Source organism: Eublepharis macularius, chromosome 10 (assembly GCF_028583425.1).
Source record: "Eublepharis macularius isolate TG4126 chromosome 10, MPM_Emac_v1.0, whole genome shotgun sequence".
Classification (NCBI taxonomy): Eukaryota; Metazoa; Chordata; class Lepidosauria; order Squamata; family Eublepharidae; genus Eublepharis; species Eublepharis macularius.
Genome location: NC_072799.1, coordinates 16,281,468 through 16,304,430, shown reverse-complemented (window position 1 = coordinate 16,304,430; position 22,963 = coordinate 16,281,468). Strand labels below are relative to the sequence as shown.

General features: G+C 41.5%; 1 protein-coding gene across 6 annotated transcripts in view; it reads left to right on the top strand.

Annotated features, from left to right (window-relative positions):
• The first annotated feature begins 5 nt into the window (after window positions 1-5).
• The window catches only part of LIN54 (lin-54 DREAM MuvB core complex component), a 40,744-nt gene continuing 17,786 nt past the window's right edge, over window positions 6-22,963 (top strand). For 3 of the 6 annotated variants that reach the window (XM_054990092.1, XM_054990091.1, XM_054990087.1), the window contains exons 1-6: window positions 5,871-6,078; window positions 12,689-12,787; window positions 13,483-13,547; window positions 13,890-14,620; window positions 17,149-17,269; window positions 21,220-21,356. In XM_054990092.1, the coding sequence (XP_054846067.1) occupies window positions 13,925-14,620; window positions 17,149-17,269; window positions 21,220-21,356 (954 nt within the window). In that variant the 5' untranslated portion in view covers window positions 5,871-6,078; window positions 12,689-12,787; window positions 13,483-13,547; window positions 13,890-13,924. Of the gene's footprint in view, window positions 107-1,078; window positions 1,147-5,870; window positions 6,079-12,548; window positions 12,788-13,411; window positions 13,548-13,889; window positions 14,621-17,148; window positions 17,270-21,219; window positions 21,357-22,963 lie in introns of those variants that run through there. The other 3 variants (XM_054990089.1, XM_054990088.1, XM_054990090.1) reach the window with 3 other exon arrangements.

Genomic DNA, 22,963 nt, shown 5'->3' with positions numbered 1-22,963 from the left:
TGGGCGCGTGATTTTGAACGGGCGCGGGACCCGCGGCGGCCGGCAGGTGGGAGGCCGCCCGACTGGCACCCCGCGCGGGCGACGCGGAGGCGGTTGGGACCGGCAGGTGAGCGAGGGGCGGGCCGAGGGGGGGGGCGGCTCCCTGAGGGGAAAGCCGGGGGGGGGGGGCTGCGGTGAGGGTGGCGGAGGACAGAGGACAGGGGCAGCCGCGAACCGCCGCCTTCGCCCTCAACTGCCACGGCTGGCTCGGGGTGGGCAAAGCGGATCTCAGTTTCCGCCTCCGTCCTGTCTCCTTTTATTATGGTCGCTCTGTGCGAGCCTTAGAGAGATCAAGATGGGTCGCCGTGTTAGTCTCTCCGTAGCAGTAAAAAAGAGCAAGAGTCCAGTAGCACCTACAAGACTGACAACATTTGTGGTCGGGTAGGAGCTTTCGTGAACCACAGCTCACTTCTTCAGATACCTGAGGTATCTGACTCGCGAAAGCTCCTACCCGACCATAAATGTTGTCAGTCTTATAGGTGCTACTGGACTCTTGCGGGTATCTGAAGAAGTGAGCTGTGACTCACGAAAGCTCATACTCTACCACAAATTTTGTCAGTCTTATGCTACTGGATTCTTGCTCTTCTCTACAGCCTTAGAGAGGCGGCTTTAAAAAGAAAAATGGCCTGCCTCGGTTAGGGGGGTGAAGATTTTAGGCTGGTCCAGATAGGTTAAATGCAGATGGGAAGCCCTGTGGGTCAGTAGTAGAGGAGCCAGGTTCAAGTCCGCTAGCACCTTTGCAAGACAAACATATTTTTCAGCCTGGTGGGAGTCCAGCGGTATCTTCAAGACCCACAAGATATTCAGGGTGTAAGCTAATGACAGCCAGAGCTCCCTTATTCAGATATGAGGAGATCCCTGAGCCTTTCTAACCTGGTTAGGTTGGGAAGGGTAAAGTAAAGAAGGGAGTCAGGATGTCAGGGGGCAAGTTTGTTGCGGAATAGGTCTGTCTTAGAATTGCTTATGCTCTCTTGTAGTATTTCTTCCACTCTGTATTGGATTCTTGCTAATTTTGAATCTTTCCAAATTTGCATTTCAGCACCCTGTTACATTGTTTATTGGCATGTCTTTGAAATGGACTGAACTGGCTAGCACTGTGTAATCTAGGTGAGAAAGACAGGCTACAAATAATAAATAAATACAAATTTCGTAAGGTTGGTAGATTTGCATTCCATGTGGCTTAATGTGGTGCATTCCATGAATATAGTTTCAGGAGGGTAGCCGTGTGAGTCTGCACTAGAATAGTAGCGTTTTAAGTCCTGTGGTACCTTAGAGCCCAACAAGATTTTCAGGGTATGAACTTTTGAAACTCAGAGCTGCCTTCTTCACATGAAGCTTCTTCAGATATTGTTATCTGAAGAAAGATAGAAAGAATGTAAGCTTTTTAGAGTCAAAGCTCCTTCTGTATCTGAAGAAGAGAGCTTTGACTCTAAAAAGCTTACACTCTTGAAAAATCTTGATGGGTTCTAAGGTGCTGCTGGACTCTAATCCTACAGTTGTACTGCAGATCCACACAGCCATCTATACCAAACAATATAAACTTTCTTGGTGACGTTTTGGCTTGCCTGCTTGCTTCCCGTAGAACTGGGTAACAGAGGGTGATGGGGAGTAGGATGGGATGGGAGGGGGCGGTAAACAGGCAAGCCATACTTTTGCAGACCAGTGGAAGGACTTTAGCATCAGTGGCTTATATTGTGTGAAAGAAGGAATTAAGATATTACACACATGTTCTGCTGATCTTTCTTGCAATATGTGGGTGCATATTTGCCATAATTTTTAAGTCATCTTTCACTTGTAAAAAAGCCGCTCCAAAGTGGAAGTACGTAGACATCAATTATTTGTGTGTGTACAGGTGGGGGGAGATGAGGAGTGAATCATTTTTAAGTGTCACAAAAGGGAATTGGATATTTATTCACAAAATTTGTACCTTGTCTTTCTGCCCTCATCAAGGCCACTAAGGTCCTTATACAATCTAATGATTGTCACCTAGGTGACATCCCACCCACCCACCCCGCCTTGAAAAGGGAAAATTTTAAAAAAATGTTTATAACTCCTGGGTAGAGACATTCATTTTCCATATAATAAACACAAAGATTGTGTTTTTGTTTCTGTTATTTTCTTGCAATGAAAAGGAAATAGGATAATGCTATTAAGATTAATCATCTCTCTTTGATACATCGTAACAAAAAGCAAACAGTGATTTAATGTAGTTTCAACCTTTCATACTGTCAATTGAATTGCTTGTGGCCATAGTAAGTGAGGGTACTGGGAAGTTGTTTGTGCATTTCAGCAATGTTTTTCAGACAAAGTTCAGTGGTGAAATTAGCAAGTTGGTGAATTGTCATTACCTGATGGCGTGATAGTATATGTTTTCTTCTCCGGATGCTAACATAGCTTGTCAATCCTGGTTTGTAAGAAAATGGAGTCTGTTATATGCTACTTGATTTGGTTATCTCCCATCTTAACAGATGATATTTATTTTGTTTACTAGTCCTTTGGTTTTATGCAGTATATAGTATTTTTCCTGTCAACAGAATATAGAAAAACTCAAGCAAATTCTTTATTTTTGGTCTTTGAACTGGATCTTAATTAAAACATGTCCTCTATCTTTAAGTATCCTGGTGAGCCCTGATTTTGCAAGTGTTTATACACAAATTAATTTGAAACTGGTGAAACTAAAATTACTTTCAGAATGTGCTCATTTCCTCACAGAGGAAAATCCAGTCATTAGAAGAATAATTTTATGTGAGTGCTTTGTCTTGTACTATGTACAAAAAACTAAGTTATCTTCACCTGTGTTAGCTGTCTAATGTCATGCTAGCAATTGCTTTTCATGTTGATTATGGTACAACTGAAAGAAATGCTGTAGGGAGGGCAGAACTGAATGTGTTTTCCAGTGAGGGTCAGTTTATGCCAAGAAATCAATTCTGTAGAAGCAAAAGTACAAATCAATGTTCTCACTGAGTGTGCTGTTGTCAGATGAGAACCAGTTAAGAACATGTTCTGGAACTATTAACCTTGATACCATCTGTGCAACTTGTTGTGGGGCTTGTCTGATTTGCACTGTTTTATTCCACTGAAGTTCTGATGGTACAAATCTTCCTAGAGGCTGCTTTCTGTGATACAGTTTCTGTGCATGGAGGGATTCAACAGGAGAAAATCTATGGTTGAAAGCTATATTGTATATGAAAGATGCAACACCATGTCTGCTTTTGACACAGTGGATACAGGGATAACTCCTTCCAATATTTTGACTTTCCTCATGGGAATGTCTTGCAAAAGCACGTCAGTGAATTTAACTTGTAATGTGGGAAATTACTCCTAAATGGATAGAATGTTAATCATATTAAGATTTCCAGACTCTTCATCTACTCTGCAACATCAAGCACCTGTATAAACTTTTATGCATTACTTTCTTTTTCATCGAATTGCAAAATGGATTTACAGTACCTGTTAAAATAGTTAATTCCTGTGGGGATCTTAGAATCCATTTTGACCAGCCACACTTTTTGGTAGTTGAAATTGGGGGGATATCCATCCATAAAAGCGTATTTGGGGTGTTACTGTACTATCAGTGTAGTCCTAAACAGAGTTACTCCCTTTTAAGTCCATTCAAGTCAGTTGGCTTAGAAGGGTATAATTTTGTTTAGAATGCTGTTTATAAATTTGTTTTCATTAAAAAAGACATCCTAAGCAAAGTTACACCCTTCTAAGGAAACTGACTTCAATGGACTTAGAAGGGTGTAACTTTGTTTATGATTCCATAATGAAAGCAAATAGTCATTATTTTGTCTAGCACTATAGCCCTTTCCCCTTCAGCTTTGTGTGTTGTGCTATTTGAAGATATATAGGTCCTGTGTATAGTTGGTTTCATATTAACTTGAAGCTTTCTCTTTGCTTCCAGATTGAGGCTGGTTGAAAACTTTATTCTCCTCCCTCCACCCCCGCTCCTGCGTGTGCCTTTTTATATTCAAGTGTCATGAGAGACTTGGATATGGTCATGGCATGAGCTGTTTCTCATACCCCAACCCCCTTGTCTGCCGACAAGATCTTAATCTGCAATAAACTTGAGTCCAGTTGTACCTTAGAGACCAACTAGGTTTCCAGGGTGTATGAGCTTGGAGAGTCATCTGACTCTCTGACATGGGGTATCTTTGAGAAGTTACCATTTTATTATAACCTCTGATGAAGAATTGTATAGACTAAGAAGGGGCTGAGGAGAGGGGGGAGGGTTGTGCCTGATGTGTTTATGCAATGAAAAGAAACATTGCATTCAAAGTTTTAGGTGGGTAGCCATGTTGTTCTATGGTGGTAGAGCAAGATTTGGGTCCAGTAGCACCTTAAAGACCAATGAGATTTCAAGAGAGTAAGATTTCAAGAGTCAGTTCCCTTCCTCAGATACAAATGAATTCAGGATTTAAGTCCAATAGTATAAGTTGCCCAAGTCATCTAGAAGGTTTTATAGCTTAGTTGTCAAACACAGCCTCGCTTTTCCAAACCTGCTATTCACAATACAAGCTATTCAATGTATTGTCGAAGGCTTTCACGGCCGGAGAACGATGGTTGTTGTGGGTTTTCCGGGCTGTATTGTCGTGGTCTTGGCATTGTAGTTCCTGACGTTTCGGCAGCAGCTGTGGCTGGCATCTTCAGAGGTGTGTCACTGACACTAAGAGATCTCTGTCTTTTGGTGCTACACCTCTGAAGATGCCAGCCACAGCTGCTGGCGAAATGTCAGGAACTACAATGCCAAGACCACGGCAATACAGCCCAGAAAAACCACAACAACCACAAGCTATTCAAATAATCCCCATGTGTAATTCATTCGTACTAAGAAAAACACCGCCTTTGTAAGTCTGCCCATTTTCAGCATCTTTTTAGGTGGGTAGCTGTGTAGGTCTGCAGTAGAACTGCAGGATTTGTGTCCAGTGGCACCTCTGAGACCAACAAGATTTTTAGTGTATGACCTTTCAAGATTCAGAGCTCCCTACTGAAGAAGGGGGTTTTGATTCGTGAAGGCTCCGGTTCTGGAAAATCTGGTTGGGGTTTCAGGTGCCGCTGGACTGGGATCTTGCTCTTCTACTGCAGACCAACATGGCTGCCCACCGGAAACCTTGCAATAAACTAAGATGGGTAGCCGTGTTAGTCTGTCTGTAGCAGTAGAAAAGAGCAAAAGTCCAGTAGCACCTATAAAACTAACAACATTTGTGGCAGGGTATGGGCTTCCATGAGTCACAGCTCACTTCTTCAGATAGGGCTAGAAAGTGAGTTGCAAACTGTATCTGAAGAATAGTAAAGAGTCTAGTAGCGCCCTTATGACTAACCAACTTTACTGTAGCATAAGCTTTCGAGAACCACAGTTCTCTTCCTCAGATGCCTCTGCCTTAGAGACCATCTGATGAAGAGAGCTATGGTTCTCGAAAGTTTATGCTACAATAAAGTTGGTTAGCCTTAAAGGGGCTACTGGACTCTTTACTATTTTGCTACTACGGACTAACACGGCTGACTCCTCTGGATCTATGCATCCGAAGAAGTGAGCTGTGAGGCATGGAAGCTCATACCCTGCCACAAACGTCGTCAGTCTCATAGGCGCTGCGGGACTCTTCTACTGCATTAAGCCAGGTCCAGGTGGGCAGCCGAGGCCAGATCCCCCCAGCTCCGCAGCGTGAACTTCCCTCTCCGCCCGCTCTCCCCTGGGCCGGGCAGGGGCGGAGAGAGGCGCCGGGGGAGAGCCGGGCGGGCTCCCCTCTTGCCTCTTCCCTGCCTGCAGGGGGAGGGCCTCCAGCCGGGCCGGAGGCGGGGGCTGCCGCCGAGCCGGGGACGCGCTGCTGGTGATGACGGAGTGAAAATGGCGGATCTTTCGAAATCCTATCCCGGCCCCTGACATACCAGAGGCGGCAGCGCAGCCGCCCGGAGAGGCGCCCGCCGCCCCGCGCTGCCCTCGGGCGGGAAGCCCCCTCGCTCGCTCGCCCCCTCCCTCCCTCCCTCCCTCGCTCAGGCTGGAGCGGCTGAGGGCTCCTGGCCGCGGCCCGCCCGGGAGAGGTACCAGGCCGGGGCGAAAGGAGCGCGGGGAAGGGGGGCCCTGCCGGGGCGCCTTGGGGAGCCCGGCGCGCAGAGGCCAGCTGGCCAGGCCGGACTGGTTCTGCGAGTCGGAAACGCGCCCGGGGTGGCCGGCCAGGGCTTGGGGGTGGCTGTCGCTGATCTTTCCACTCAGCGCAGGGGAAGAAGTTTATTCGGCTCGATTTTCGCTTCTGCGTTGCTTCCGGATCTGTGTTGGAGTTCTGCTGGTTTTCAGCAGGATGCGAGTCCAGCGGCACCTTGGAGACCAACAAGATTTTGGAGAGTCCGAGCTCTCTTCGTCGGATGCATTTGGGTTTGTAGTTTTAGGCGGGTAGCTGTGTTGGTCTGCAGTAGAACAGCAGGATTTGAGTCCAGTGGCAGCTTGCAGACCAACGAGATTTTCAGAGCGTAAGCATCAGAGAATCCGAACTCCCTCCGGGGAATCAATCGGCCTTCAGGGAGAGACCTTGGTTGATAAGCATGCCTGCAGGCATATTTCGGTAGCAAAGTAAAGCCTTCCAGCTAGCCACCCTGACTTCAGTCAAAAGTATCTGAAGAAGGGAGCTCTGACTGTCAGAAGCTCCTACCCTGAAAATCTTGTTGGTCTCTGAGGTGCCACTGGACTCAAATCCTGCTGTTCTACCTCAGACTAACTCGGCTACCTGACTAAAACTATACTGCTGGTTTTCAGTCTTTGCAAATTTGCATGTATATACCACATTGCATTGTTTATTGAAATGGCTTTGGCATTTACTGGACTGACTCAATCTCACCTTGAATCTCAGTGAGAAAGGCAGATTGTAAATAACAAATAAAGAGCAGAGCACTGAGCTTATCCACTGCGAAGAATAATAGCACATAAAAGTGCTTTAGGGTCACTAATGACCGTGGTCACATTCATTATTTTGGTATTAATTCTTAATGTTTTTAAAACAGTTTCACTTTTGGTTTGGTTTGCTAATTATGTCTTCATAGCATGCTCAGTTCTTGATGAGACAAAAACTTGATGAGACAAAAGTTTTACATGAGTTTGTAAGCTTGTTGCATTTAACCTTTGAAAAGGGACAAGAGGATCTAATTGTGGGTTTTTAAAAAAAAATCCAGATTGTTTAAAAAGTTTTAAAGGAACATCTTTTTATGTGAAATGCTATGCTATGGTAGGACCTCATTTGGAATACTGAGTGCAGTTCCAGTTGCTGTATCTTTCTTAATAATTCCTAGCGTGGAGCTTGTCTTTTCCACCTCTCCTTAACCATGAGTTGACATTTTCATTGATCTTTCCATGACAGCCCCAAGATCTCTCTTAATCTCAGTCTCAGCCAGTTCAAACCCGCATCAACATATATTTAAGATCAGGATCTTTTGTTTCAATATGCATCACCTTATATTGAACTTCATTTGCCAGGTTGTTAGAGAGCTGTAGCTCTTCACAATCCGCTTTTGTTTTCATCTTCCTGAATAATTTGGCATCATCTGCAAACCTGGGTCCTGTGCTGCTCAGCCTCAGTTCCAAATAATTTATGAACAAATTAAATAGCTCCGGTCCCAATACTGTACCTTCTAGGACCTACTGCTCACTTCCTTCCATTGCAATTGCTGTTCATTTATTCCTACTCTCTGCTTCCTGCCATTTAACCAGCTTTTTATCCATAAGAGGGCTCATCCTCTCATCCCTTGACTGTTAAGTTTACTGAGGGGTCTTTGGTGAGGTATCTTGTCACAGGCCTTTTGGAGCTCCAAGGATATGATGTCTACTGGATTGTCCATAACCATATGCTTCCTCACTTGATCAAAGAACTCCAAGAGATTGGTGAGGCAGGACTTCCTTTTGCAGAAACCATGGTTTGCTTTCCTGCTCCAGTGACTTGCTCTTGTGCCCATTTGAACTGGTAACTTGCTGAGCTAGAAGTATTGAAGCCTGAGATGATTGCATGTGAGCAGTTCTTAGTTAAGTGTGTGATGTAAGCCCAGAGCATCAGTGGGAGCTGTCAGAATATGGCATGTTACTCGCATTTATTAAATTCAGATTGCCACAAGACTGACATTGTACGCTACTCATCCTTTTTCAATATCATGCCCTTTAAGAAGAAGAAAAAACACTATAGTAATATAAAATACTGAGTATCCAAGGACTTGTTATGCTGTTATTAGTTTATCAGCCTTGTATTCTTATTGCCTAGCGTTAATCAAATTAAGAAGTGGCATTTGGGGACCAAGACTTCCTGTCTGACTCCATGTGAGGTGGGCGAAATTGAGAAATTCGACTTCATGGCCTGGCTCCAAGCCCGTTGTCAAACTTAGTAAAAGGCCACAGATGAAGTCCACAGTTTCTTAACAGTGCAATCTTGTCTACAGTTACAATAGTCTAAGCCCATTAATTTCAATAGGCTTAGACTGGAGTAGCTGAAAGGATTACACAGTTAGCTGAAAGGAGTTTGAATTGAACAAAAGTTTGGTGCGGAGATATCGACTTCTTAATTTTGAAGCTGATGTGCAAAATCTTAGTTAGTGGAAGGAGTATTTGTGAGGGAGAAGAGTGGTAAGGGAGCCTGCCAAACACTTCTGATCATTTAACCAATAGTCAAGACATCAGGAAACATTGCTTCTGTAGTGGACCAAAGAGATTTCTGGATAGCATTCCACATATAACTAGAACAGACAACTAATTTTTAATTGCTTTGGAGGCAGCTATTCCCAAAGCTGCAAGATCTTTAATATTTTCTTAGTGCTTAAGTAATTTCTGCTTGTATTATGTTTCACACTTTAAGTTTAAACTTCCCCATTTCTAATGGTATGAGGCTTTGGGAGGGGCATATTGGTTAGAGATGATGAAGCAATAAGAGCCCACTAAATAGAGAGAGAGTGAGAGAGATTCTTAAGGTGAGGTTTTTCATACTCAGTTTTCCAGTGGGAGAATCGGAACATTTGAGGGGATTCTGAAAGAGCCTCCTGTGATTCTCCCTCCCCCCCTTTTTTTTGGAAAGAGTGAAATGGAGGCCAAGGTTTTAAAACGTGTAGTATGAAATTTTTATGTAAGGCGATCTACATCATTAGATAATCATTCTTAAGTATACTGTAGACATACACATTTTCATGATTTTAAAAAACGTAATAATTTTGGCAATAATTAATGTGTTCTGTGTTTAATGATAATGCATGATTAAAGAGTTCGGTGTTTTCAGGGCTTACTCATTATTACTGTATGAGAGTGTTTCTGTTCAAATAATATACTTTTCGTTTACTACAGAATTTATTTTCTACCTTCAAGTTTTATTTCTTCCTATCTCTCAGCTGCTGCTTACTATGAGGAATGGTAGTATAGGATGTAGTAGTTTGCCGTTCTTTCTCAAGTATGGAGCGTACTTGCAATTTTTCTTATAAAAGATGAAGACACTTAATGGTTTTAAATTCCATAAATATGCCACATAGTACAATTTTAGAATCTAAGTTACACATTTTGCTTTTTATGTTGTTAAATCAGAAGCTTAGGTGTGTCAGGAAAGTATTACATATATTTCAGTTTTTCCTCAAATCACCATTTTTTCATGGGAGGGGGGTATAGTTGTCTTTCCCCATCACTGTGTATGGGGGTGGTGGGGTGCTGCTGCCCCTGCCTAAGAATAAATCTTGTCAAGAGCGTGAGTGAGTGTGGTAGGACTGGAGCCCATACTTCAGTAAGGGCTGCTTTGGTGTATCATGTTCAGTGCACCAGGATGTTTCCCTATGTCTCAGCCGCTATAAATAGTGCTTTTGTGTAGGACGTTCATGCTGAATTAAAATGGGCTTTTGTAAGCTCAAAGGGTGCACCAGCTGTTGTCTCTGGCAGAGCCTTGTGCCAGTGGAAATCAAACAGCAGCAGCTATTACTGGTACAAGGGAATTTTAAGAATTTCAAGGATTATGTTGAGAGATTAACATACACCTTTTAGCTCTTTCACCTGATTACATTGTTGAAGTTAAACATTCGTGCAAAGGGCGTCAGTGGTTTATTGATGAACACTGCTTTCAAGTGTTGGTCTGTAGTAGAAGAACAAGATTCAGGTCCAATAGCACCTTAAAGACCAACCAGATTTCAAGGTTATGAGCTTTCAAAACAAAGAGATCTTTGTTTGTTCGCATTGAATCTAATTCAGAAATGTTTATTTGAGATGCAACAAAATTGCCTGAAACCGATCTGAAATCTGTTTTCAAGTCCTTTCATCTCTTTCTACATATATAAATAAAATATTTTGCATCCTAAATTTGTTACAGCAAGAAAGTGGTCCAGGTCTATTAATGGTGGGTTTTGTTTATGTAGGTTACTTGCAGTCTTACTATACATCATGAATTTATTGAAAGAGGGAATAATAATGGCAACTGCACTTATAACCACTCAGGAAGAATAAAATAAAAAGAAATCAAATGTTAAGTGTAAAGAAGTCTTATCAAATAATAGAAAAGTCACATATTTTCATTTAAACTAATATATCAAAATTATAAAGAATCTCAAATCAGAAGTCTGATCCTGAAAAGGTTATTAGTGCATAAGTCTCTATATAAGAATGTTTTAGAATGAATTGCGCCTGTCGCTAGATCTATTAAGAAATGCCAGGTAGTGGCTGCAAATCAGATTTCCCCAAATATAAGATTATATCCAACCAATGACATTGGTAGATGTTTGGAATTTGAAGATCCAGAGGAGTTAGCCATGTTAGTCCGCAGTAGCAAAATAGCAAAGAGTCCTGTAGCACCTTTAAGACTAACCAACTTTATTGCAGCATAAGCTGTCAAGAGCCACAGCTCTCTTTGTCAGATGCATCTGACAAAGACAGCTGTGGCTCTCGAAAGCTTATGCTACCATAAAGTTGGTTAGTCTTAAAGGTGCTACTGGACTCTTGCTATTTTGGAATTTGAAGAGATTGCTTTTACCCGAGTTGGCCGTTGCTTACTTTTGGATAAACCAGTAAGTTGACGTGAGACAGACTGGAGTACACACAACACTTTCCCTCTCCAACTAAATTACTATTCTATATAGTTTGTTTTTTCCTGAAAAGTTTGTTGATCACTGAATGATACTGGCTTGCCCTTGACTGTTTTAAAGCATTTGCTGCTAGTGAGGTTTATCATTGCTTGGTGCTATGTTATTTGATTATCATATTCTGGAGGAAGAAAATGGCTAGACTGGAAAGCCAGCTTTGTCAAATAAGTACAATACTTCATCTGTTTACGGTACTCCCATTTTTTTAACCAAATATATGAATATAAATGTGTACTTCAGTAGTGACAGCTAGTCTCAAATAAGCTGCTCATAAACCTTGGTTGGCTTAACCAACTTGTGTAAGCGTTACGTCTGATCTGAGGCCCGGAATTGTTTTGCCTTGATCAGATCAGCCACTGAATCTGGGATAAGTTTTTTAAAAGCCACCTTCAAGTCAAGAGCTTTTGGGGGTTTTATCTGTCAAAGGTCCTGAGTTATCTCATTAAACTTAAAATTATCTGTATCTCTTGATCCTGTGTGCGGTGGTGATTGTTCAGTTTGTCTGGGAAAATTCATCCCCCTTCTCTTGTGCTTCATGGGTGAATAAGCTCCACTTATTCTGTGGTCTGTTCTGCCTGTTAGTCATAAAATGATACAAATTGAGACTTGAAACAGCTTTGTAATCAATGAACAAAACCCGCAGTATTTCATTAATGCATAATAATACCTTCTAAAGTGGTAATCCTTTAATTATGCATGCGGATCTTGGATAAATGGTCTGACTGTGGCCTGTTCAGGTACTTAGCATTCCAGGCTTTGAAGAGCTAAGCGCCGCTGTTGCTGGCACCCAGCATCAGTGCTCTGTACAGTTAGTGGGTGCAGAAGTAGCCCTGCATGGAATAAAACTGCTGATGGAATGAGGCAAGTGGGGGGAGGAAGGGGGGCCTGGCCCCAAGGCTCCTCTCTTGTTGAGTGGCACTAAATTGCTGTTTTCTAGTGTAGAAAGCTTTCCAGCTGGCAAGGTTGTGTTATATTCCGCCATAACCCTGTTGCATTGCTTCTAAACTAGTAATTCCAAAACTGTCGGAGCACCTTTGTGTGCCACAAGAGGCACATTAAACAGTCCAAAGCTCCTTTATATCCAAGGTACGTGCTGGTAGGAAGGCTGCCCATTGCGTCTGCATGATTTATTTGGCCTTGCCTCCTTCCGCTCAGTCTCTTCTGCGGGCAGGTGATTCTGCTGGAAGCCTGCATAGAGGCTTCTTAAATGATTAAAATCCTTGATGTTAAAGTTGCAGCCGAAGTAACTTTTCTCAAAGGAGGCCTCCTTTGCTGTCTCTGCATGAGTCACACTCCCTTCTCTTGTATCCTCCACGTTTCTTGACTGTCATCGTTTGTTGATAACTAGGAATCGTTAAAGGCCGGGGGGGGGGGGGGAGGCAGAGGCCTGTTCATAAAAAACGTGGGTTGAAATTACTCCAAGCCACTCTAAACACTCTAAAATGCAACATTTTTCAAGTGTAAAAGTGAAATATGTCTCTGATTAGAATTCAGATAAAATTTGTGCCTCTTATCAAACAGTTGGTAAACTTGGGTTGTAACTCTCTGCTAACAGAAGGCATTTCTATTATTGTAGTGGGGCTTTTTCACCTCCCTCTTCCTGCTACAGAATGAAATGCTGCTCCAGGGGTAAGGACAATGAAAAGGGGAGGAAAAACAACTCTGCAAATGAAAGGTAACCAAGGAGGTTGAGACAAAAGAAAGAAATACATGACCATGATTGTAAGAGAAAAGATTAAAAACACAGGTATATAAATTAATTAGCTAAAATACATAAGTTAGATTAAAAAACATCTGCAATATGGTTCAACATATAAGTACTAAGTACACACACAATAAAATCACTCATTTACAAGTGTATTACAACATTTCATCTCCATATGCGCAGAATCCAAAACCAGATGCATTTCGGCCCCAAAGTCTTCCTCAGTGGTATATATATATCTCATAAACAGCGCTCCATCAATATAATAAATACATCACAAATGCATGACCTAGCACAATATAGACACTGAGATGTAATATAGAACAGCATAGAGTGAATTCATTGATGCTCAGATGGCTCACTGAAGATGTTAACCAGTTAGCCAAGTAAGTCACTGAGTTGTGCTCTTCACACAGTGTTCTTGCAATAACTAGTACTGTTCTTATCCTCTGCTGAACTAATGGTACATTCTTTACTTGGAACGTTTCTCAGTTCATGAAAATTCTTGTTTTGATACTTGTAGCTCTGGAAACATATTTTGGAAATGATTTTCATGTATTGATACTTGCTAGAAACCACATATTGGTAAGCTTAAAGGTGGAAAAGGCTTGAGTTTATTAACAGCAGTTCTTCGGAAATTAATTCTTCATCTTTGCTCTCAACAGATGGTGCCCTGCTATAATGCTCGTGGAGGTGATCTGATGTGAAACCGGGTTTAAAAGAAATTCAGGTGATTATATTAAATGGAACTCATTGTTTTCAAATTTCAGTGTTTGTGGAGCCATAAGCCAGGCAGTCTGTTGTCTGAAAGAGGTGTCAGCATCAGGTATTCTTCAAGAAGCTTTCTGTGGCTGAGATATTTTAGAACTCAGTTGAGAGGTTTAGTGACAAATGTCAGTCGCTGTTAACTTCTGGTCTCCTAGCCACTCTTGATGGGCATAGTGGAGGATCTGTGTTTGTCCTGGCATATTTTGGCCACAACTGATATTTCCACAGTGATGTGGTCTCCTGCAGTGTTGTGTGACGCCTATTCGAGTTGAGAAAACAATTTTCCTTTAAAATGTCGTTGCAGTGCCTCATCTTTGGCTCTCTGTCAACATTTTCAGTATGGAGGTGGTGTCAGCAGAGGTGAACAGCTTGCTCCCAGAGGAGATAATGGACACCGGTGTAACGCTGGAGGACGATGAGAACATCGAGGCTGTTATTGTGTCCTCTCCCATGGGTGACTCCATTCCCATGGAAACGGAACTTGAAGAAGTGGCAAATATCAGCTCAGTGAGCGACCCTGCAACAACTGCCGCATCATCCGTCACCACAGAGACTGTCACGGTGCCCAGCAACTGCATGAGCCTTGTCATGGGCAATACTGCCACAGCAAAAATTGACACTGGCGCGGCTCTGCAATCTTCTTTTCCAAGTGGCCTCCAAAAGCTAGGTGCTCAAACTCCTGTCACCATATCAGCCAATCAGATAATTTTGAACAAGGCAACGGACCTGAAAATTGGTAATCAGACAATAAAACAGGAAGGGCAGAAGCTCATTGTAACAACTCTGGGGAAGCCTGGGCAACCCATTGTCTTGGCACTGCCCCACAACCAGCTGCCCCAGACACAGAAAGTCACATCACAGGTGCAAGCAAGTGACTCCAAAGTTCCCACCCAGCAGTTCAAAGTGGTGACTATTGGAGGAAGGCCAGAGGTAAAGCCCGTCATTGGTGTCTCGTCCTTGACTCCAGGAAGCCAGCTGGGAAATAGCTCTGCCCAGTCGTCAGTGTTGCAGACCCAGCAGTTAAAGGCGGTGCAGGTAAGAGTGGGTTGTGCTAATTGAAATTTGTGATACAATTGCTCTCATATTGAAGGTTCTGTTTTTGGACAGCGTGCATGGAACAGGGCTAGGAGAAGCAACCCCAACAAAGTAGTTCAGGTAGTAATTAGCAAACCAAATAAAATGGCAATTGCCATAGTGGTCAAGGTAGAAAATATCGTGGCTAGGTAGAGTTGCCATACTTAAATGAAGGTCTTGCCAAGGTTCTTGCTTTTATCCATGGCTGTACCACGAAAATCACCACTGTCATGTCTAAAAAAGGAAAGCAACTAATGTTTAATAAATGTATATGATGCAAAGACAGTCCTAGGGCAAAACAAAACAAATTCTTCAAACCTCAAAAGGGACTGGAGGATTAGCTGCACCAAATATATACAATTATTATATAGCATATATGATGAAGGTTATTCTGGAATGATTTTGAAATAATTAGAGGAAACATCTAGGATACTGGATGCTGTGAAACTGAAATATTGTTATGTTTATGGGTATGATTTAAGAAGAAAGATTCAGAACTCGTAAGAGAAACTATGATTCTGTCAGCAGTGGGAAATAAATGAGATAAAATGTACGTTGAAATTTTTTGTCCTTTTCCCACTGATACAAAGTAAGGAGTTCCAAACAAAGGCACTGGGCGGTTTTTAAATCCTGGCTTAATGCTAATGTTTTGAGATACATTGATTTTTGTGATCAGGAAAGATTTAAATATTGGATATAGCTTAGCTTGTTGGTACTATTGCAGTAAGGCAATTTCAGTACTTTCTATTTCCAAATATAATGATAGAGTCATAAGGTTGCACCCACCTAGTGGAATGGCCTACCTGATGAGTTCAGGAAAGCTCCCACTCTCCTGGCTTTCACTAAACTATTCAGAACCTAAATTTTTTAAGAGTGCTTTTCTACACAAGCGGTAGAGTTGTACTGTACAGAATGATTTAGACATACTTGGATAAAGGTTTATACTACTGTTCTAGCTTATGCTGCTGGTTGCTGTAAGTAGGACCCCAATGCGGTATTTTCCACAACATTTAATACGACATGTTAATATTTATGTTCCACTTCAGTTCTGTTTTCAAAATTCTGGATGATTCCAGATTACTAAAATACATACCGTGTTGCATTGTTTATTGGATGTCCCATTCTGTTGATTATATTGGCTTGCTCTGCGTAATCCGCCTTGAGTCCCAGTAAGAAAGGTGGACTACAAATAAGATAAATAAACATATATTAAACGTAGAAGAATTAATGTGAGAAACACCTAATGAACCAGACTTGCTGTCTAAACTACAAGCCTTCTTTCAAGATACTGAAACAATAGGTAATAAGTGTAGAAGTAAATGGCTACTCGATCGATACACATCTGAAAATCTCATAAAAAGCTTATATATAGCTCTTTAAAAGGTCAAGATAATAGAATGATTCTGCAAAGTTGACTGCTCCTACCCACTGGGTCTTCCCGCAGGGCTCTACTTGAGTTCAGAAGTTACTGCTGTGAACTTAACTGATTCCCTGCTAGTTGACTGTCACTCAGCTTTTAAAGATGCAGAACAACTTAATGACATTATAACACTGCATGTAACCTATTAGGTTCTGTGATCGTGAGCTTGTTTAAGTTAAATCAAGCTCTTCATTTTCATGTCCATTCCTTGTTACTCCTCCCCCTCCCCAAATAACAAAAGTACAGTCTAAATTTAGACTTGCAGGGTCCTTGGGCCAGTGATATGAAGAAGAAGCTGGTGCACAGGAGTAGAGAACAGTGCACGAGCAGTATAAAATATACAGTGATGGCTGCCTTTAGTTGTGCAAACACTGCAGCCTTCTTTACAATGGCTCAACCGCTTTTTGTTACAGCAGTTTAAAAACAGATCTATGGTGGCATAAGCTTCTCTGGGCTACAGCCTATTTCATCAGATGCAGGAAGTGTATCCTGAGGTGGCACACATGCACACACACATGGCACACATACACATACATTTATACATGTGGTTAGAAGAAGTAAAACGTAAACAGTGGGGTCAAAAGCTATGCAATGCAAGAGTTACAAGCTGTGACGTCTGATGAAGTGGGTTCTCTAGTCCATGAAGGTTTACGCTGCAGTAAATCTGTCTGTAAGATGCCACAATGCTTTTTAGTGTTTGCCATAACAGACTGACACAGCCCTATAAATGCAACATTTCACTGAATGATTTTGCTCCGGAGTGGTGCTGGCCAGGCCAAAGGTTGTATAGGCATTCCTCTCCACTGGCTGGTGCTTCTCCCAGTGGTAAATGAAGGGGCATCTCAGAAACTTCTGGAGTATTTTCTTAGTTCTTGTGTTGCAGTTCTTCACCGGGGTATACTGAGCAGCTTGGCTTTGGAGGGCCCAGCCTCACTAGCTACAGGCACTGGCCTTCACCGACTGGAAGAAAAATTAAGGAAGGAATGAGTGGGAAGCGGCTTACCAGTGTTAATAGGTGAGAATAGTTTCTGCTCTAAATAAATGAAGTGATTTTTGGATTTTCTTTCAGATTGCTAAGAAAACCAGAACACCAACCTCGGCACCGGTGATCACAAAGTTGATCTTCACAAAACCAATCAACAGCAAAGCAGTTACAGGGCAGACAACTCAAGTGTCGCCAGTCATTGCAGGTTATATATATATTTGTGGCTTCTTAAATCGTGTTGTTTTTAAGGGGTGAAATGTGAATTGCGTCATGGATACGAACCAGGAGCCAAAAGGAAGCATGGCCATGAGGGCTTTTCATTGCTGCCTTTTGGTTCCTCCCAAAAGCTGGTTTCGGAAGGTATGGGGAATTCTCCGGATGTGGTGCAAAGATCTCTACTGTTAGAGGGGACAGTGACAGCTCTCCTTCATGTGCGCCGAAGAGCTTACCATACTATACACAAATGTTTCTATCCTAGTCAGGGTCTTAATCTTCTACTGTACATCTGAGACATGACTCAGGGCACATGAAATGTGTGTCAAATATAATCTCAATAGAAAGGTGATTTTTGAATGGCTAAAATATTCTCAAAATGTCAAGGAAGTTGTCTTTCCTTCAGATGTTCAGATTATGGGCTGACTTTATTGTGCTCCAGTGTGTGTATGTGGCGGGGGGTGGGTGGGTGGGGAGGAGAGATTATAGCATAGTGATATACTGCTTCCTTTTTTTTCTGCAAGTGAACTTAGCCAAAACTGTATTTAGATTTTTAAGCTAAACATTTGTGCTTGTATTTAACTGCCTTTTTATTTTTGTATCTTCAGTTCTTTTATTCTTATGTACAGTCTTTCTCATATGCCTTCATCACAATGCTATGCAAATTCATCAGGGCAGAATTATTCTTAAGATTTTCTTAGCATTTTTAAGAACTTAGCATCTCTCTTGCAGTCAGCAGTGCACACACATAAAATGATAACTAATTCTGCTTTTCTAGAAGAAAGGATCTTAATTCAACCTAGTTGTATCTGCTAAAAAATATAAATGCCCTTTCTCTAATCACCTGAAAGAAATGAAAAAAGTATTATGAAATGTCTTATCTGATGGATCACTGACTGGCTTTTGCCTTCTTTACTACGTTCTAATTTTGTTTTAACAGTTCATGCTATAGTTCAAAATGCTTCAGGTGTTGAAAAAAAGCACCCGTGTTAAATAAAAAAAACACTTAAGTGACTTTTTTTAGTTTGTTTTAATTTATACTCTGTATATCCCAAATGCTCTGGAAACCTTGCAGTTGTGTTAAACTGTAGATTTCACATACACCATGGCACAGCTTTAAGGATCACTGTGATTGATGTAACTTTTAATTAAAAATACAGTGAGAGATTACTAGAAAGCTTTAATGCCTCTGGAATTTCTGGTAGTACCTGCTTTCTGCTCCATCTATGGGAGAAAAATATAAACATGTTAAGAAAGGTACAAACATAAACAATCAAGAAGTATTCATTGACTTAGGTAGCAGTGTCTTTTGCAGCCACTGTGGAAATGTGATGGAAGTTTGTGATGTGGATCCAGCAGTAATTTCTGCAGATGGGAGGGATTTCTGTCTGCATAGCGTGACTTCCTCTCCTTTGCCCTCCCATTGCAGTCCAGTGCTGTTCCTGAGGGACAGGGGACTAGGTGTCACGTCTGTGCTGGTGATCTGCAGCGGGAGTGAGTAATTGGTAAAAATTGCCCACCCCTCTTTGTGTCTGTGTAAATCTCTATTGGATCCAAGCCTGTATCTAAATGTGCATTTATTCATATTTAATAAGTATGAATATGCATCAGACTGCACCTAGTACCTTGCTAACTTTTGAGAGACTCGTCAGAAGACAAAAAAGATTGTTTTTCAGATGTTCAGAAAACAAACATGAGCTAATTCTCATTTACATTTTATGTTCAGAAATGCAGATGCTTTTTTTCTTAATGTGTCAGGTATAACTTCCTGAAACATCTTTAATCTATTATGATAAAAACCCCAAGTTCTATATATATTAAAATCATCCGTTCCAGATGCATGCATTAACCTATTCGTTCAGTATAACACCTTTCAAAGTATGTCAGTGTGACTCATAACAGTTGGATGATCATGACCATATGCGTTTAAAACTCTGTACGATAACATGTTCAGAATCATGAATTGGCCTTCCATAAATGGTTTCTGTACATATTCAGCGGTAACAGGACAGGAAGCAGGCAAGGCATGTCATAAGAGGGATGAAGAGCACATACTCAAAATAAAATAACAAACTTGTTACATTTGTATTAACTTTTAGCCATCTGTCATATTCATGTCAGTGATTAAAGAGGGGAATGTTTATGAACCTGAGGATGGGTAGGGTGAGGGTTCTGCATTTGGTCGTGCAACATATACGCATGGTATCCTACTTGTGGGTGTAGTCTGGCAGCACAGCAGCAAAATACACTGGTTCCATGACTGGTGAAAAAGAAGCTTTGGTATAAAACCCAGGGGCTTGGATAGTAATTGGCGTAGGACTCTATCTGGCTGAAAAAGAACCGAGTCATGTGACTTCCAGTTGCTATCATGTGATCTGGCCAACAGTCACAGCTGACTTATGGTGAACCCCATGGGGTTTTTAAGGCAATAAGGGAACAGAGGTGGTTTGCCATTGCCTGGCTCTGCATAGTGACCCTGGACTTCCTTGCTGGTCTCCCATCCAAGTGCTAACCAGGACCAACACTGCATAGCTTCCAGGATTTGTCAAGAACAGCCATCAGGGCATCCAACATCAAACTCTGTGATCAAGCTGCTGGGAGTGGCTTGATGGGAATTTGGTTATCTTTAATCCCAAGTGATGCCTAATATCTGGAATGAGAGTTGGAGTTATTTTCCTTGATTTAGGAGCATGGTAATGCAGTGTGTAATGATGCTTTGAGAGCTCAGGTGGTACCTGATCAATCAGTTGTTCAGCTGTAAAGAAAGGGATTTGTTTTGTATGTGCCAAAAGCTTTCAGATGGCATCAGTTTGCTTTGAAATTCTTGTTGAATAGGATGATTTTCTGGAACATCAGAAGATATTTTTCCTACCTGTTCAGAAAATAGGTTCCCCTGTGATTGAAAGAGGGCCCTTATAAACCTGCACTCCGGTTGAGCTATATATGAGAGCGCTCCTGTTAAATTAATGGAATCGTCTTAATTTCTTAGTAATGGAGCTGGGGAGGACCTCAGAATTGTGTACAGGCTCATAGGTTTCAATTTGGAAATCATGTTTTGCTGCCTATGATCATTCACAGAACTCTCTTCTTATATACCCCAGTCCCAGAGTTACTTTCTATCCCTTCCAACAAGTGGGAATGGACTGAGATACTAGAAGAGGCAAGATGTACATGAGTGATCAGTGTTCTTCAAGTTGAGCTCTATCTGTAGAAATTTCAGTGTCTTATTCCTCTTTCTAACTTCTAGCTATCACTGTAATAAAAGTTGAAGCTAGAATTGGAAAGGAAACGGTGGTGGTCTGAGCAGGGTTGCAGTTTGCACAGACTTGCCCTGACACACACATTGAACCTTTCTGACTCCCAATCACATGTTTTGTTGCTGACAGTGTGCTATAGAAGGTAAGCTGTGCATATCTAGATCCTGATCAGCTTGGAGGAATTTATGTCTAAGATGATTTATAGGCTTCTTTTTCATTTAGAATTTTAATCTATTACATTACATAATTCTTCCCTCATTAAGGGAACAAAGGATAACGGTGGGTGGGTAGGTAGGAGCTTGAAGCTGCCAACATAAAGTGAGTAGAAAAATAGTCGGCCTTTTTGATTAGCAGTTTCTGTTTTTCAGCTAGATGGTGACCTGGTATATTGGCAACTGGTTTTTTTAATTTCTTATCCTATTTTCCGCATAAAAATTTCCCCCGACTCCTTCAGAGGCTCTACAACTTATAAAATAAAAGAAAGTTGACATGTTTTTGAAGATTCAAGAATGACATATTCTGTGATAAGGGAGGAAGGACAAAATTAGCAGTCTCTCTTGTAGGATGGTACGAAACTGAATTGGCAGGCTGTTTAATGTTTGGTGTGTGCAGCTGGCACCATAAAGGCTTGAGAGACTGTAGCCACCATAATCACTGAGCTGCTGCTGTTTTGCTTCTTCTGCAGGTAGAGTTCTGTCCCAGACTAATCCAGGAACACCTCCCAAAACTGTCACTATCTCAGAAAGTGGAGTTATTGGAGCGTCTACTATACAGCAGACACCGAATAAAATAGCCATCTCTCCTCTGAAGTCTCCTAACAAGGTAACAAAGCAAGCTAATTTGTTCTGTTTTATTCTGTTAATGGCTCCTTATCTACCGTTGGATTTCCCAGCTAATAAATCTTAAGGGACCGTTCTTGCAATCATGATTCCATTGAATTGATGGGTACAGTAATTTCACTGTGTAAGAGTTGTTGCAACTAGTAGGCATGTTTCTCTTAAACTAAAATAATCATTCTGCGGTTGTAACTCTCAAATACGGGAAATGTATGTTAGCCCCTTGAAAAGCCAGACTGTATTGACTTAACATCCAAAGATACTTTATTGGCTGCTTTCTAAAAAGAAAACCGGTCTATGTTTTTCACAACACATTTTCCAACCTCTTCAGCCATGAGGCCTAGAGGCTTAATGTCCAAGTTTCTTTTATTGAAGCTCTGGATATTGCCAAAATCCACTGGCTGAAGCAAAATGCCTCTGGGGCCTTGTTTGACTTGCTGTTTGATGTTGCGTAAGCTGCTATAAATTGTGATATCCAGTTGAGTACCAATTATGGTAAGAGGTGCTTTTATGCTGGAGGCTGTCTGTAGATAGTACATGCTGTAGCCTTATTTATTACTACTTATTGCAAATTGCTGATAGTTTCTGATTGGAGAATTACTATCCATCAGATCTGTATAACAGTACAGACCAGTGTATCACTGTGTGGTGTGTCTTTTAATTGTTATGGTTTATGCAATCCTACACATAATCAAGAGACTTGGGATGTTTTTCAGATAAATTTGTGCAATTTTTGTATAAAAGATCAGAATTAAATTAAACTTGTTAGAAACTGCATTAAGCAGCAACCTGGTTAGGTTAAATCATCCTTGCTAGTAGATCTGGCACAGTTTGTATGAGGCCACTTGTGGCAATTAACAGCCTAAAGGGGGAAAAAGGAACCAACTTCCCCAGTTGTCAAAAGCCTCTCTTCCTGATCACCTGATGCTAGTCTTAATTGCTATATGCTATCAAGTGAGTAGCTATTGACTGGGGAAATGCAAGCGGGGTATCCATACAGACTACTTTTATATGGAATGCATGCACTGATTATACATTTCTCCTACTATATTTTTCTTCTCAACTTTTCTGTTTTGTAATATTGAAAATGCAGATGTTCTATTCATGCTGCATTTGCCATTCTGGAAATTCTCATGGTAGTACCCAAGGTTGAATGACCCAAATGTTTTTGCAAACTCGAATGCTGACGTTGGCTTTCTAAAGATCCCACTGCCTTTAGCTGTGTTGCCATTGTCTGTGCTCGGATCGAAGCAACTGTCCAATCATGGTTTAGGGTCTAGGAACAAACGGTAGCCTCCCGACTCCCCTCTCAACTAGTATTCCTTTACATTTATTTCTTTTTAGCTCTAATTGTCATTTACTAGGATGTCTGAATCTGAAACCACCATTTGTTGAAGTTGGTTTCATGTTGGTAGCCGTACTAATTTGTAGTAGAAGAGCAAGATTTGGGTCCAGTAGCACTTTAAAGATCAACTAGATTTCTAGGGTATGAGTTTTCAAGAAGCGAGCTTTGACTCTCAAAAGCTCATACCCTGGAAATCTAATTGATCTCTAAGGTGCTACTGGACCCAGGTCTTGTTGAAGTTAGTTTTT